At 35.6% G+C, this 18,743-nt stretch overlaps 1 protein-coding gene across 5 annotated transcripts in view; it reads right to left on the reverse strand.

Moving 5' to 3' along the window:
• Window positions 1-2,915: 2,915 nt before the first annotated feature.
• LOC106877248 (neuropeptide S receptor) overlaps window positions 2,916-18,743 on the reverse strand; it is a 362,222-nt gene continuing 346,394 nt past the window's right edge. For 3 of the 5 annotated variants that reach the window (XM_052965972.2, XM_052965974.2, XM_052965971.2), the window contains one exon: window positions 2,916-6,373. In XM_052965972.2, coding sequence (XP_052821932.2) covers window positions 4,568-5,884 — 1,317 coding nt within the window. In that variant the 5' untranslated portion in view covers window positions 5,885-6,373 and the 3' untranslated portion in view covers window positions 2,916-4,567. The remainder of the gene's footprint in view (window positions 6,374-18,743) is intronic. The other 2 variants (XR_016241289.1, XM_089350002.1) reach the window with 1 other exon arrangement.

Genomic DNA, 18,743 nt, shown 5'->3' on the forward strand with positions numbered 1-18,743 from the left:
TAATGGTTCAAAAGAGCTAGTACTTAAGATGATGAAAACAACGTAGTGTATATGGAAGTGTGTGTTTCAACTTTAAGTTCAAAGTATGTGGAGGGGGTGGCGAGGAGTGTGGAGATCACGTGGTATACATTTCTTCAATGGCTTCTGAAGAAATGCATGAGTATCTCTAATACTAAAACCATGAACAGATGTATTTCCTCATAATTTTAGCATTCCTTGGTCTTACCTTTGCATAGTAGTAGACATATATGTGACTAGAGTGATTACCCTCAGAAAGCAATTGTCTGCTAGGGTCATTTATGTCTGCTTGGACCATCCAGATGCTAATGATCCTCAAACATCGCAATGCTACCTGCAAACTATATATAGCCAAGGGTAGACACAAAGTTAGAGTGAAATTAGTGATACAGAGCCAAAGGATCAGTTACAATGAGTGCGACAATAAAATATATATGAGTCATATGGCAAGGAAATACAGAAATGAGAATTTCGGATAAGAATAGCAGGTCTTAGATTTGAACTCTGCCCGCTGAGGGCCAAAAGCGGTGAATGCAGGTACAAATGAAACAAATCACTGGATGCCACTTACAAAGAAGATTCCGACAGCGCTGGCTGCCTGTAGTTTACAATTCGAAAGAAGAACTACAGCAAAGTCTCAGAGAAGAGAGCCAGTAATAATACGCTGCTTAAGAAGATGGGTTTCGATTCTAGTTACCATAGGTGATGAATTGTTGAAAAATATGTCTGGGATCCATTTGTAGTGGTAAAATTGTGATTGAGCTTTGTGAGGTAACTCATGGTTCAGCTAACGCGGCTCTGATTCAAGGACATATTATTGCGGTACCAAGCTTCAAGACAAGGACCGTATCTGAAAATTGTCGTAATCGTTAAGTTGTCTGATCCTGTCTAAATAGTTGGAGGTTTCTATACACTTTGGATAGTTTATACTAAATTTTTTACGTTTTTAATTTCTCTTTAAATTTTAATTTAACGAATTTTAAATCAATCCGTCAACGTTATACCATTTTCCTTATAACCCCACTCTCGTCCATTAGTTATAAATATAAATGCATACGTTTTGTGACAGAAATTTCGCGTCTCACCTATTGCATGTGTCGGGTTTTCTAGTCAACTAGAAAAACGTGTTGATGGTATCTATGGCAGCTTCCTCGCAGAATCGTTAGCATATCGGACAAAAAGCTTAGCAGCATTTCTTCTATCGTTCTTTCTTTCGAATGCTGCCAGCTTGAACTTTGCCTTTCATCCTTTGGAGTTCGATAAAATAAAGTATGAGTGAGATGCTGGGATCCATGTAATATTCGATCCCGTCCCCGTTGATATGGTTGACGTGGTGCCAAACTTTTAAACAATTATCATTTTATTTTCATGGCGGGTTTGTTCACCACCAGCGACTTGTGGGCCATGGGTACGCGTGATTCTTTGGTTCAGTTTGGTTCCTTAATATTGTATGCACACTCTATAACGCATATGGAGAATATTGTTGTTGTGATGTTGACGATTCTCTGTCATGAACTGGGTTGATATTCATCTTATTTCTTTTTATCGATACGTAGGAATAGAAATACGGATGAATGAAAATATTTAGTGCATTGTCTGTCGGGTGAAATAATTTACAAATGATCAATGGAGAGTGGGCCGAGGGAAACACATGAGGGAGAGAAAAATGTTATTGGATGGAGGGGCTACTGAGCAGATGGCTTTGTAGGGATGAGTATGGAATACTTTATAATAGTTTTAGAAATCCCATTGACAGGAAACAATATCTGTGTGAGGCAGTAGTTAAAATACAAAGGAATTACGTAACTCTTGTGAGAGCGTTATTAATACACAGACGCACACAACGACATACATAATACATACATACGTACGTGCGTGCACCCATACACACACACACACACGCACAAGCACACACATGCATATATATATATATATAAACGACATGCACGCACACATGCTTTTTTTCAATTCGAGTTAACGCTAAATTAAATAATTACTTGGTACTTTTTCTTTGTATGATGATTTTGCAAGAAAAGTGGTGGCAGTGACTTCGAAACTTCGGTCTCTTAGCTTTTGTCCAATGAAGGCTAGCAGGCCTAAATTTCGAAGTCACCATAAACTCTCTTCTTGAAAAAGTTTATATTTCATACATGCATAAATATATTATATATATACATATATATATATATTATATATATACTCTCTATTCAGCTATTCTCTTTAGTCATTGCACGTTGGTGGCTTGCTTTAAGCTTATAAAATACTATATATATATATATATATATATATATATATATATATATATATATATATATATATTATATGTAAATTGACATTTTTTGGCAGTTCCAAATTGACTACATTTCATTTTTTTTAAAGTTGTTTGACGGGTGCAATGACGCCTGCAGCAGTGCCGAACTCTGAACTCCTATTCCATCATTCAAGAGATTTAAGGAATATTATCAATACAACAGGGTTGAAGTAGACTTAAAAAAGATATAAGATTTGAATGTTTATATATGCTGTTACAACGACAGAATCGGATGTATAGTGTTGACATGTTACGCATTTTATTTTCAACTGTAATTAGACGATATTAAATAACCATAATATTTATTGTTTAAGGTAACGTAGTGATGCCTCCACTGAAGCAAAATATTACAGATATAAACCATGCACGTGGTAAACTAGTTTGTATGCAGATGAAACTTGTGGGGTTTTAATAAGAAATTTTAGAGTGCATCGTCTGAATAATAATGATTGCTGCATACGGGTATTTTCATCATAATATTACAGATTATATGCAGCGAATGCAAGACTGAGAAAGCCCTGTTGAAACATGCTTCATCGAACGCGTTCAATACAATCGTTCTATGTAAAAAATGAGAGACGGATAATAACGTATAATTCTGTAATTTTATTAAGATAATCTCCTGTCTGACATGACTGGGTTGTCACAGGAAACGGTATCGTCAAATAATAGATATAACAAAGAAAGAATGATACTCTCGTAAGAGACCGTCGTGTGGAATTTTGGGGACATAAACTCCTTTAGATGTGTGTCAATGAAAACAGATTGTGGGTAAAATAACTCAACGGGTATTTTAGATCACGTTTTTTGCCATCACGTGAGGGATGTGAGAAATTTTGGTGGCCTGACGTTGGTTAATCGGGTCACAGAGCTTGACAAACGCTAATAACTGCTGCATTGCTCATTCAAAGAGTTGCAAGAAATGGAAAATTTGAGACATTTTTCACAGTTGGAAGAAGAATAGACGTACTCAGTGAGTGCTCATTGGTATGTGGTAGGCTGACCAATAATTCGCTTAATAAATATACGTGTATGTATATATATATATATATATATATATATATATATTGATAGATAGATAGATAGATAGATAGATACTCATATGCATACGTATAAAGATATACAAGTATTAGTATATAAAAATGCGTGTGTGTGTTTTATATAAACTTACATATATCTGTATGAATGTGTATATTGCTCTATTTATATATATTTATGTAGGTATATACTTAATCATATATATACTAACGCGTATGTATATACATACATACATATATATATATATATATATACAAGCATAAATACATATTCTTTTACACTCACACACACGCACATATATATATATTTATGCATATAAAAACAAGGTTCGTGTATGTATATATATATATATGTGTGTGTATGCGTGTATATCAGTATATATACGTGTGTGTATGCGAGTATGTAAATAAGTTATATTTTCTATCCTACTTAATATTACAGTTAACGGTCAGTGACATATGCAGAGCCACAACAGTGATGGCTCTTTACGTTCTGAGTTCAAATCTCACCGAACTCAACTTGTCCTTCCACGACTCTAGCATCGGCAAAATATAGAACCAACGAGTTACTGGGGTCGATGCTATAGGCTAATCCCTTATTTAAAGACTGTTAGATTGTGCCTAAATTCTGAACAATTTGTGTTATATTTATTAGCTATTTCTTCAGTAGTTAATGACATTAATTAGTCATTGCTCATTATTTATTCATTCCTTGACAACAAAATTCAGATTTTCAGATCAGTTTTGTCCACTTAGCAGGACACTCTTTTCCTTGATTTCTTTAAAAAATGTTTTTATTTCCTCTCTCTCTCTTTCTCTCTCTCTTTATTATTCATTCTCATCTTTTTCGTACTCAATACTCACTCTCCAGCATCCCTCCCTCTATTTTTATACTTTCTCTTTCTTTCGGGCACTCACATGCTCCTGTCTAAGCTTTTAGATAACATTACTTTTTTTCCAATTATGAGATATTATGTAAGAGTTTATTTGAATTATGGAATTAGTATCCTCTGTGAATCCAAAAGGTTTATCAGAAAGGACCAGGTTGTAAGGAAAGATTAAGAAATGAACATATAAATATATACATATATATATACATACATATGTATGTACGTGTATATACAGAAAACCAAAGACGAAGACAGGTGAGGGATATATCTGTTTGGTTCCATTTTTTAGTTTTTGCCATTTTGAAGCAGGTCTAAACATTAGGCGATAGCCCACTCACCGGACGCAGGTTTGTATTGTCTAAAGTTGTTTGAACTGAATTTGATTTCGGATGAAACGTAGTCTTAATTGCATGACCGACGTTCTTTCGCAGAAAACTTTTCCTCTGGAACGATTGTTTCTTTTGATTTATACTTTGAACAGCGTTTCTGTTTCCTAGTCGTGAAAACCTAATCTGTAACATACTTAAAGTGTTCATATGACCTAGACTGTCCACGCTTGTGTCCCTTTCTATGACGCTCTTCACTGGTATAAAGCATAAGCAGACGTTAATTACTCTGTAGAAATGTTCCATTCGTAATGAAAATATCCCATAAAGAATCGGGTTGAGAGCACTGTGTGTCATAAAGATGGCTTCGGAAACGTGCAGTGATTTCTTCATACCTATGGTGTAGTTACTGTATATTCTAATGAGGTTCACTATGAAATATGGGGTGAGACATGTTAGAAAACCAATAATCACAGTCAAAGTCATTGTGACTACGCGCCGTTTGGAGGCCGAAACAAGAGACTGGTTTATCGAAATGCGGTTCGTCGTTTGTATAGATTTGTTGTTATAGGTTATGTGTGGTATATGGTTTGCTCTGCTCCACACAACACGTGTTATATTCGAGTAACAATAAAACATCACTGCTCCTGGTACGACCAAAATGTATGCCGTGAGAAAGGTGAAGTACACTTTGCGTTGCCATTCGTCTGTATAACCTTTACTGACACATTTCATCTGCGTGCTGCCATCAGATTTTGTTTCCTTTACTTGGACAAAAATCAAGAGCTGTGGAAGTGCGAATATAAACGCCATCACCCAGGCTAGAATAACTTTCGTTCGGATCTTTGGACGTTTTCTCAGGGACTGCAGAGGTTTGACAATCACCTGGTATCGATCTATACTCATTCCAGTCATCAGAAATGTTGTACTTGCCAATGTTACAATTTGCAGATAGACGCTGATCTTACAGACGACTTCTCCTAATATCCATTCTCCGAATGCAATAAAAAGTATTTCTGTGGTCATTGTAATCATTGCGACTGTCAAATCGCCAATAGCTAAGTTCACAAGAAATATATTTACTCTTTTTACAAGACGAGAACGTTTCCAGAATATGGCTGCGATTAAAGTTAGGTTTCCAACAATCGTTGCAATCATGATGATAGCTACGGACATAATCCTTTCCACTATGTCTGCTGTCCAAGCAGGAGATTTAATATCAGTTTCATAGGAGCTTTCATTCATATCGAAACCGGAACCGTTTTTGAGGTTAAACTCTGTGGAAACTTCAAATATATGCATCTTTCTTGTCAATGAATTACCAACAGATTTCAATGTTTAAATTCTCAACAGTTACCGTGAAGTTATCTTTATGAAATTAAAGCATTATTATGTAGTGCGTACATATTTTGCACATGCATGCATGCATATATACATATGTATATATATAATCTCACTACATATATTTGTGTGTGTGTGTGTATTACGTCCTAATATGATCCATATCGCAAATGTATCAAGCAATCTTTAATATTGAAATTGGATGAAATTATTAATTCAGCAATGATGGTGAATTATTTGAGGAAAAGAAAAAGTTGGAATATGAAGTGAATTTTGATAGTTCTATTGCGATCGTTGTGTTATATTAGTTACACGGCGCTAGACATTCTATAAGAATAATAGGTGTTGTAAACACATTTTTGAGAGATGCACTGTCTTAACCATTGTGTTGTAGTGACTTTATATCCGTAGAAGGTTTCTTGTGAGAGAAATTGGAAGTCGTTGAATCACCTGAAATTAAACAAACGAAGAAAATATATTAATGTGATAATATATAAACATATGATGGTTATATAACTCCATCACAATATATGTCTATAACAATAACGCATCTATATTTACATCTATAACATCAGTCAGGCCCTCGCTACTCCGAGTTTCAACTGTACGCACAAAAGATATGCAGGTAAGTTGCGATTGGAAAATTGGCGGGATTAGCATATTTATATATACTTTTTCTAGACTGTAGGTTAGAGTTTGAGATGGAGAGGACCAAGATATCACACACACACACACACACACGTATATATACATGCTTATGAATCTGTGTCGCAAGATTCCTAATGTCAAAAGAAAAGTAATAAACTAGTGAACAACGAATATATAATGCGTGTGTCTATTTGGCAAGCACAAAAAGAAATCACCATCCCCAAATATTACTATATATATATATATATATATATATATATATATATATAGAGAGAGAGAGAGAGAGAGATAGAGAGATAGAGAGATAGAGAGAGAGAGAGATAGAGAGATAGAGAGAGAGAGAGATAGAGAGAGAGAGAGAGAGAGAGAGAGAGAGAGAGAGGCCGTCAGAATTTAGGAAAAAAAATCTTTTTTATTTCTTCATTATTATTAACGCGTTCGTTCTTTCTCGAACTTGTCAAATAAAATTTTGTGAATGTACAAACAGCTTGTTCTTTTATAGAAAACATGTCTTTTGGTTTGGGGGTTTTGTTTAGAAGAAGAGAACACATTTTGTTTTGGTGGGGGTGAGGTTCCATGACAATAGAGACAGATAGATAGAAACATAGGTCGGCAGATAGTTAGATAGATAAATAGGTAGTCAGACTGACAGATAGATTTTTCAAAAATTCTGACGATTTTTCTTCTCAATATTGAATTTCAGTACACCACACCTAACACTCCACACACAATATATGCATGTATATATGTATATACATTTATATATATACGCATATGTGTGTGTACATGCATTACACGCATAAATGTATATATGTATACATATATATTCATATCAGCATGTATGTATGTGTGTATGTGTTATAATTATGACAACAAATATTGCAAATCACAAAAAAAACTGAAAAAATAATTAATTATAAACTGAAAGCAGAGGCAATTTTTTTTATTTTCCGTAAAACACAAAATCCATTGAAAGCCTTTATGGTGTTGTATGAAGCCAGTACAGAGGCTGAGTTAAAGTTCTACAGTCAGAGCTCGCTATAACCTTACCAGCTTTTGAAGCTTGTATTGAAGCTTGACAGAAACTCAAACGAACACAAATGCATTATGATTTCATTGTGTAATGAAGCGATAGGACAATAGTAATGTAATTATATATACCCATATAAACTAGTGTATTACTCGCCATATGACACGGAACTTTAGAAACACACATTTGTAATATGGATATTATCAGGAAATATGGATACTATCAGGAAATATGGCATACGTACAATAATTATAATTTAACGTGAAGTATATTTGCCACTTAAGTGTGGCTAACCACTAAGGGTGGATGCTACTGTAGCTTGTCGTGCAGCTACTGTTTATACCTCGTTCAGAGATTTATTATTAATTATGATTTAGCCTTTCTTAAATTTCTTGGTGCTTATAGAAAATGATGAAACGAATACTAATTGCTGAAATAAAAATATTTATTGCCTTAAACTAAAATTAAACAAATCATATGCAAAAACAAAAATACAATTGGAAACAAAATTGCTATTCGCATCTATTTTATATCATGAAAGTTCACACACGCACACACTCACACATACATCTAACCCACACACACATTAAATAATGCCATTGCCTTCACTTTAGCGTGCATAATTACATCCACGTTGATACTTCACAGGAAGTAAAACCACATAAACATATCTTATCATGTTATGCTGTTTATTATTTCCGTTTCAGCAAATAAAAAAAAAAAGATAGAATACGTAGTCATATATTTGTTACGTTTGTATAGTGGTTAGAAATACAATGATGATTCGTTGTTTTTCTGAGTATATTTAGGTATCAGGGCCGTGGTGACGTATGGAGCATGGTTTACGTCATCGGTCTAATAGCGCGCACATCTTGGTAAACATAAGAACCGTTAAATCCTATTCTTTCCGTGAAATACACCTACGTCTAATTGTTTACTCTAATCGCTAAAATAGACTAGTGAGGTAATTGCCCTAGACGGTGATAGGGTTAGGGTGGTGGTGGTAATGAATTACCATCAGACAACAACAACAACCCGAATACTTTAAATTGAGTGGACAACGTTAAATACAAACATGTGTTAAGAGATATTTAATGAGTGCTGGAGGGGTTTCACAGATTGTCATACGCCGACTTGCTTTTTGCCAGTGAAACTTTAACTTTCTCCTTTACCAAAAGTTGATTATTTCTTGAAAATCTTGTTAATATTTGGAAATTTAGATAAGATTCCTAGCATGAATTAATTTAAATAAAACAAGTGTCACGTTGCTTCCATCTCCAACATTTCACAACACTTGAACGATACATGCTAACAATCAATCTTATTTTATGTCTATCAAATTTGTATCAATAGATAGTTATGAATGTTCGACTAAGAATCTCGCTTTCCGACCTCTAAGTTCCAGTTCAACCAACTTTCATTCCAAATCTCGTGAAGTAACGCTTCGACAAAGAAAGAGTGAAAAATTTCGTAACGGATTAAAGTCAATATTTCGGTCGATCTGAACACTCAATCACTTTAATGAGGATGACCACCATTGCTATATTCCAAATATCAAAACATGCAATATTGTAAATATATATAATTGATAGATACATGTAAGTGTGTGTGTGTGTGTGTGTGTGTGTGTGTGTGTGTGTGTGTGTGTGTGTGTGTGTGTGTGTGTGTGTGTGTGTGTGTGTGTAAGCATAGGTGTGCGATAATTTGCAGATCATGACCGGTACTGCAACCAAAAAACGTGAGATGACACGAGTCAAACTCGGCATGACTCTACCTCGGAATGCAGGGACCTGGAACGAAGACAGTAAAAACACCTGTGCAGCCATTCTTCAAAATTCACACATATATACATGCCCCTGTACTTGTTACAATCACACAAACATAGCCATCCATCCGTCCGTCTGTATGTGCGTGTGTGTATGTGTGGGCATGTGCCTCTGTGTGTGAACTTATACGCTTATAAATTCGCACACACATACACATTCGCATGGACATACACATGCACACACATACACATATATTCTTTTATCCTTTTACTTGTATCAGTCATTTGACTGCAGCCATGCTGGAGCATCACCTCGAAGGGTTTTAGTCGAACAAATCGATCCCAGGAATTATCTTTTAGGCCTAGTACTTATCTTTTGAACAGATGAGGTACGGGACCGAAAACACACCAGCACCGGTTGCCAAACGGTGATGGGTGACAAGCACAGGCACAAAGATATATACTTGTATGCATATATATATATATATATATATATATATATATATATATATATATATATACGCACACATTTATATATATTGAGAAAAAGGAGGCAGTCAAAATTTCGGATAACTTTTTATTAGCGCTTTGATTCGTTTATCGAACTTGTCAAAATATAATCAACATCAAAATAGTTAAAATAGAGCGTTTCGTTGTTCATATATATATGAATTGGATGCTGTTCCATTTTATTTAGAAGAGGAAAAAAATGATTTTGTTTTCTTTTGGAAAAAGAGGGAAACAATAAGAAAAGCAAAGAGGGGTAAAATAGAGAGAGAGAGAGAGAGAAAGGTTTCAAGACAATCAAGAATGACGTAAATATAACGGATGTGAAAAGGATATATATATATATATATATAATATAATATAATATAATATAGATAAATAGAGCGAGATAGATAAAAGGGAATACAGAGAAAGAGAGGTTTCTTTTCAAATTGATACGGTCAATTGATTGAAATTCCATTACAAATTATTTTTTTTTTAATCCTTTCTGTCATTACTCTTCCCATTGCATGTGAACATATTTGTAAAGAAACTCATTTTCTCACAAGGGCTGATGACCTTTGTAGTGTTTGGAAGCCAGCTTATTAAACTTCTTCACGATGTTCTGTTCTGAAGCAGAGATGTAGACGCTGCGGCATAGTTCATTTGTTAAAAGTGCCATAATTTAATAGAACGGTGAAAATCTTTAAATATGATAAACAAATGAAAGCAAACGACTATACTAGCGCCAGCGTATATACATATGTAAATTGAACGTGTATGCATCTGCGTTTTCGGAGTGATTCCGTCTGCGTGTATGAGTTAAACATGTGTATATGTATGTATAATATATGTGTGTGTGTGTGTGTGTGTGTGTGTGAACAGACACAAGCACACATACACGTATCTAGTTCTGCAGTGACTTTCTATTCATAATATATATAAATTGTTTATCCAAAGAACGCCATAATGAACTTTGGCTGAGCCAGGTGTAATATGTGAAGCCTTTTTTATGTGGCCTTAAGCTGTTTTCCTTTCATTGTAAAGCTGGATCGAATGATCATTGACTAAAATCAATTAATAAGAAATATCGGTAATTCCAAGTTTGGACACTGTTTTCAAGGAGCTGGAGTATATGGCAAATTAGTTTTCCCCAGAGCGAAGTTGTACAAAGCTGTTAAACATAAATAAATTCGGATACACTGATTACACGTCTCTCTCTCTCTAGTCAGATTTACAGTTCCCTCTCTTTTCGCTCCCATTAAATACACACAGAACACATATATATGTTGTGCATGTATATAATACATATATATGCATATATACATCTGCAGTTAGATACGCATATATGTATACATATAAACACACACACACACATATATATATATATATGCATATCCACATACAAATACATACATATATTCTTTAATTCTCTTATGCCTTTATGTGTTGAAGTCCTGAGATTGTGGCCATCCTGGAGCACCTTCCTTGCCATCACCTTTTCAGTGGCCATTCATATATGATTGTCTTTCGACGAAGGAGGAATTTTGATATTTCTGCTGTCCTCTTTTGAGGCTTTTGCCGTGATATAGGTTCGGAGTGAGACCAATGTGTCTCTTGAAAACATCTACCCCTACTCCTTGAAGATCCCGCAGCTCATTTGGCAAGGTCTTGGGGTTTATGGAAGAGATCAGTGACGTCCGATTCGGGGTTAGTATAACTTTCGATACCAAGGCTTGGTGCCAGCTTGTCTAGGATCTCCAACACCCATATCACGCATACTTCCTCCGTCTTCGCTCCGGCGGTGTAGAGCCGGAGATATTTCAGTATTTCCCAATAGGTCAGGTGTCCTATTGACGCAATTGTCTTGGGGTAGCACCGCTGAACTGACTCAAGTTCCACTACTAATTTGACACAATAGGGTGACCACAGTTAAGAACACTAGCCCAGACAACTGAGTAGAATTGTGCTCTATAGGACCTGCATTGTTCCCTGGTCCCTTGTTTTGAAGGTCCTCAGAGTTCATCCGGCCTTTTGCTTGCACATGGCCACCATCTGTACGTGAAACAAAACGTCGTTGCTTATATCAATCTCCAGACCACATTATATACATATTGTGTGTGTGTGTATATATGTCTGCCTGACTGTTTGTATGTGTGCTTGTATGCATATATATACACACACACATGTATATATATACACATATGCATATATATATTTATAGCTCGAAAATCTCTAAGAGACAAAAGTAGTTACTCTGCTGAGAATTAATGTTTATCGCCATATCAATATAGCATACATATATATATATATATATATATGTATGCATGTGTGTGTTTGCGTGCGTGTGTTTTCGAGTCTGTGTGTGCTGCATGCTCCGCTTATATACAAGCTTTCTATTTATGGCCCCTTCCTTGGCGCCCCATCTACTCTTATTTTGAGGTGATTTTTTTTTTTACATCATCTCATTTTAATTTTATTCCTAGTTGTTTATTCTTGTGTTTATCTTGATAACGTGCAGGTGTTGGCGAGTTATTTTGTCCTCTTGTCTCTTAGGCCCGAGAGAAATCCTTTAACATTTTGAAGTGGGATGAGTTTTTTTTCTCTTTACCTTTTCTTCTTTTTTTATTTTTTCCCCATCCTATTTCTCTTTTTTTTTTTTTCCTCTATTTCAATTCCTTGAACGTGTTGATAAATTTACTACCATGTATATTCAACATCAAAATAACGTTCCCTATTCATTTTCTCTGCTGGAACCGAGATGAGAGAGTTATTATGCATTCTATACTATTTGTATGAAAAATTCCAGAAGCCTAATTTTACTCTTAATTTACCTGAAGAAAACGGTTCCTTTACACTATGTAATTGTTTTGTTCATTAATAAAACACACGTCTGAAACAACTGTAGTGAACTTCAGCCGATCTGTGCTATAGTTTATACTTTGCCACATTCAGAAATTTTCCTGCGTTGGACCTTGAGCTTATAGCGGACCGTGGAATACGTGCCGGATTATACTCCTGTGTAATTGATCCATACTTGTGAATGTATACACAACGTGAAGGACAAATCCGAACTTACATTACTAAGTACGTGAGTATCTGTACGCGCTCAGTTAGTGCACAGATGCGCAATTTGTCACTCTATCTTGGTACCTATTCACTTTTGCTCTAATAATACACTTTCATTGATTCGACACAAATCTTTCTGGAATCATATGCAATAGATAAGGAAAATGAACAGTATTGAAAAGTTTTCACTGGGTATGGTTCACATTCTAAATAGATTTAAATATGGTTGATAAGTTACTTCTTCTCCACATACATATTCACAGTGAAAGGTTACAGTACACACATGTCTTCGTATATAAGATAACATGTATCCTACAATAAGTGTCTTCGCAACCCGTTGCAAGGCACATCGTTCCGCTAAATTGTAAACAATTGCTTTCCCTCCTGCATTTAATGGCGAATAGATGCAGTTCAATTTATAATTTTATTTTGCGAGAAAATTGTATAAAATTTTCAAACCTTCTACATTAATTCGTTGTGAAATATCTACAGTGAATGTGAATACGCTAAGTTGTACGTGTTATTATTTCTGAAATGGACACAATTTAAATATTATTCTGTAACTATTGATTCATATTAATCCTAAGACAAGAAATATTTCTCCCCTATCACTGAGCTTTTACAAACATTCTATTATTTAGATACTGTGTTACCACACAAATACTATTCAACATACATCTTTAACATGAAATATTCACATTCTAAATGTACATGTGCGCTAGACCTGGTGGTCAACTCTGACGTGAATATTAAAGGCAGCAACATTTGTTTGGCCGAATGCATTGATAAAATTATATTTCATCGGCTGACAATATGAATGACACTCGACATCAGGGTTAAATGCAAAATAATAGAAGTTTGTCGTCTTAAGTTCTTCTGTTTTATTATTGGTAGTAGTTGAATAGAACACAAATGCTGAATGGAGTCGGAATGACGAGTTTAATGTCGTGGCCTAATTCTATAGCAGAATGTTCTCATGATAATTTAGTTGAGCTGCTTGTGTGATTCTGTGTAGATGGCAGATAGATAGCTATAGGTAAAATGATAGATCGACAGATAGGTAGGTAGAGAGAGAAAATAAAATAGAAAGAGAAAGAAAAAGTAAGAGGACGAGAGAAAGTAGAAGAGAGTGAGAGAGAGAGGTGCATGGTTGGTTTTGAATTAGTATCTGTTTGACCATTATATTTTGCGAAATTGTTGACCAGTCAGGTTGTTGAAAGCAATCCACGATTGCATCACTATCTGTGCAGCACTGTCCAGCACTGTTCGTCTTCCTGTTGTTCGCTTCTGTTTTATAAATCGGGTTTAGTTTAATGAAAGCTTAACTGATTTCCAATCAACAACTTTGGGTGTGGTCGATATGAACTGGTTACACATCAATGGTTACATTTGGTCATGACGTCATTATCACTCAATTTGTAAGATATTGTTTCGTTGGTTGTTAAAACCGTTTAATTGAAAAAAAAGAATTTAGGTTCAAATTGCGACATTAAAACTGCTACGTATCTATTCTATCTGGAAATAGGATAGTGTTGAAACTGTTCTATTACAGAAATGTTTCACTCTCCTAAAACATTTCGCAATGCAACTTTTCACTCCAGAATTGGACATTTTATGTTTGAACAGTTAATTTTCAATGCTTTGATAATAAAAAGCACCTCGTGAGACATTCAGTTGTCTAATCAGCAAATAGATCACATGTCTGACAGTTCATATAAGTACTATTCTGTTACACTGTCAGTAAATTTAGGACTATACTGGCTGCTGCATTCATAAACACGAGAACAAATACGGAAGAAAAAAAAAGATTTAATCGAAATCAATCAAGATTCAACAAGTGGTTCCTGAAAGCTTTCTGTCTGTCTCTCTCTCTATTGCTACTGAAATAATGAGTGTTTTCCAGATTTAACTATACACAACGCTCTTTCCTCGCAGGATTTCACTTCACATACATTGTACCAAACAATTCATCCTAAAACTTCTCTTGTGAAACAACGCCTCTCTGCTTTTGGGGTTTTCCTTTCCTATTATTTTCTCTTATTTACTACAGTTAAACTGAACATCAACCATATCAATATTACCAGCTTATGAGGATCTGAAATGCTATTGGACACTTTTCGTATTCATTTAAATCATTCAAATATAATCAACCAACAATTTTCCAGCATCGCTTTTCAGGACAATAAAAAAATGCTTCACAAAGAACACCGATTTATCTGACTATTTATTCAGCGTTTGCACCTGCACCAATCTTAGACATTATTTCAAGACATCAGTTACAAATAGACTAGCTGACATTTTATCGGCAACACTAATGCGTTGACATGCTCCGAATGAAACGGTCCAACGCAATCAACCATTTCTGATACACCAATGACATATTTTAAAGAAAGTTTCCATGTAATAGAGAGATTACAAGAAATCGCAAACCAATATCCCTGAATTTACACACTCAGTTGAAAATAAAGAACGGACGTAAATTTTGGTTGATCAAATCTTTTGATTCGAAAAATGCATGTGGTGCACTGTAGCAGAATTAACTATATAGGCACAGGAGTGGCTGCGTGATAAGTATCTTGCTAACCAACAACATGGTTCCCGGTTCAATCCTACTGCGTGGCACCTTGGGCGAGTATCTTCTATAGATTCGGGCCGACCACCAAAGCCTTGTGAGTGGATTTGGTAGATGGTAACTGAAAGAAGCCCATCGTATATATATATATATATATATATATATATATATATATATATATAATGTGTGTGTATGTGTCTGTCTGTCTGTCTCCATGTTTCTACCTCCACCGTTGCTTGACAAGCGATGCTAGTGTGTTTACGCCCCCGTAACTTAGCGGTTCGGCAAAAGGGACCGATAGAATAAGTACTAGTCTTGCAAAAGAAAAATGTCTTGCGGTCGATTTGCTCGACTAAAGGTGGTGCTCCAGCATGACCGTAGTTAAATGACTGAAACAAGTAAAAGAATAGAAGAATATATATTCAGCACGTACTGAGGCGTTCTTGGAAAATGTTCACACGCCATATTTGGAAATATTTTAATCAGTGAAAAAGATTTCACTGAATTCTGAAAGACTTAGACATTGATTCTAAATTTCTGCAATTTATTAATGTGACAAAGCTTCGCTGGTGAAGAGTTATAGGAACGAATCATCCCTCTGACTATACTAAATGTACAGTAATCGTACACACCACTACATGCATCCATTTCATTTTTAAACGATTACAATTTTCTGAGTCTTTTTTGTTACATTTTACAAGAACTATGAAAATAGTATCTTTTCTCTTTCTTCATTAATTCATTTTCTCGAACTAATTAAATTAAGTCGATTAGACACCAATGAATACATTTCGTCAGGAGCTCTCTCTTTCATCCCGTTCTTTCATGAAGAACTAAGCATATCGTTTCACTACTCACACATTCTCTCTTTTCTCTCTCTCTTTCTATCTCCCTCGCCCCTCTCTCTCTAACACACACACACGTCTCGATAAGCCGTCGCCGACATTTGTAAGCCAGTAAAACTTGGTAAAATATGCAGTAATTTCACTAAAAGATTCCGCTGCCAATTTAGTCGCAGGTAGATGTAGGCAGTGTGTCGGTCTTCCCAACCTGAAGTTAACCGAATCACGAAACTATCGGCGTTGTGGAAAGATCGATGTAGCAGTATTATGCTGATTCTCATTTTCAGTGGAAAAGACATGAGCAAAGAGAGTGGAGTACTTTGCTCAATGTCACAAATTACAACCCATTGCAGAAGTCGGGCTCACACACTGTCAATTAGCCTACCTTCATACACACAGTGTGTGTGTGTGTGTGTGTGTGTACACACACACACACAAATAATATATGAGTATATGCATATATATGTACATGTATGTACATATCTTCATCTACATGTATATATAGGTGCATATCTGGGTACATGACGTTGCAAAAAACATGGACAAAATGATAAACATGGTACAGAAAACACGCAGGCCACATAGAGAACATTTCCTTCATCAGTTGCCACCATTATAACACTGGCGTTTCGAAGAGTTAATATATATATATACATATATAGGTGTGTGTGTGTAGGGAGATATTTTAATGCGTATACAGTGTTCGAACTAAATATGACGATTTTTGCATGTTTCCTCTTTTTTGAAGAACAGCCATAATAAATGTCAACAAAATGACTTGCTGATTGTTCTGTGAACAGTGTAAAGGATGACAGGGACAGCTGTAACAGCGACGAGGAAGGCCAACAGGAAGGGACACAGCAGGCGTTCTGACTGCGTCCGCAACGTCGGAGATAATCCCCACATCTTTGAAAAGCGCTCCAAGCTTAATTCAGACGGCTAGGTAAACCTGCTGGAGACTATGATCAATTACTAACCGTAGAAGGTTGCTGCTAAGAGGCCGCAGGGTTCGGCTCCTTGCCATTCCTTCTGCTGATACTGTCAGAATTGGTTGTCGGGAAATTTCTACAACTTCACCAGCCTCAGTATCTGGTCTCCTAATTGCCTCGATTGTGTGGGCCACGGTTGAGAAAGGACCGACAGCTAAGCCTGCAACATCAAGCCAGTGGCTAAAACCAAGATCATCTCAAGGATAGTGAGGAATAAATGCGCCAGGAGGTTCCAGGGCCATTTTGAGTCTGTAGTGGAAGCCGAGGGCGGCTACATTTTTGCATAAACTAATCTCCCAGCCAAAATCTACTCGATATGTTTTGATTTTTTTTAAAAAGTTTCTTTTGATGCGATATCGTGATTCCGTTACTATATGTGCAAATGTCAAATTCAGAATATAGAATATTCGAGTTTCTATCTATATATGAATTTATAGTTATACACACATACCCTCTGTCTATTTGTCTGTCTGTCTCTCTGTCTGTCTCTCTCTCTCTTTCTCTCTCTCTCTCACACACACACACATACATACGCGCACTCATACACGCAACCACACACGTACGCACACAGACATAAGCACACGCAGACATATCTTTGTATATCTATTCAAAGATATGTGCATATGCATGTACATATTTATATATATACATACATATACACCCGCATGCACATACTCATAAATTGTAGATCATGTTTTATTAGAAATATGACTAAATGAATGAGGGCCATTGTTTCTAATATTTCTTCAGAATCAATCAGTCATCGACAAATAATTACATACTGATTTGTTTATGAATAATTTTCATTATTTATTGCGGAGAATTCTTGTACCGTAACACTGAGTTTCACTTTCGTAATTTATCAAAAGTTTGAAATAGGGTATCACGAAAGAAACGTTATAATGATTATATATTTTAAATTATTTACAAACTGATTTTATATACATATCAGAATATAATCAACACTCGTGATGTGAATGTGTGTTAAGAAACGTTAGAGACTCAGATACGTAGAACTCGTGATAGATTCATCTTTTATTCATTGTTTCAGTACCATATATCTAAAGAAACACTAAAGCAAGTAAAGACTATTTTGAATAAAATTTTCATTGCGTTTTGATGTATAGGCGCAGGCGTGACTGTGTGGTAAGTAGTTTGCTTCCCAACCACATGGTTCCGGGTTCAGTCTGTCTGCGTGGAACGTTTGGCAAGTGTCTTCTACCACAGCAATCGGCCGACCAAAGCCTTGTGAGTGGAAACTAAAACAAAAGCCCATCCCATGTGCATATATATATATATATACACATAATACGTAAAATTCAGGACATCACCAACGAATGAACAATACATAAACACATAATTAAAGAGAAGTAACGGGACAAAATAGCGACAGAAGTCTAACCACCTTCGCAATTGTCG

Source organism: Octopus bimaculoides, chromosome 3 (genome assembly GCF_046866305.1).
Source record: "Octopus bimaculoides isolate indiv1 chromosome 3, ASM4686630v1, whole genome shotgun sequence".
Taxonomy (NCBI): Eukaryota; Metazoa; Mollusca; class Cephalopoda; order Octopoda; family Octopodidae; genus Octopus; species Octopus bimaculoides.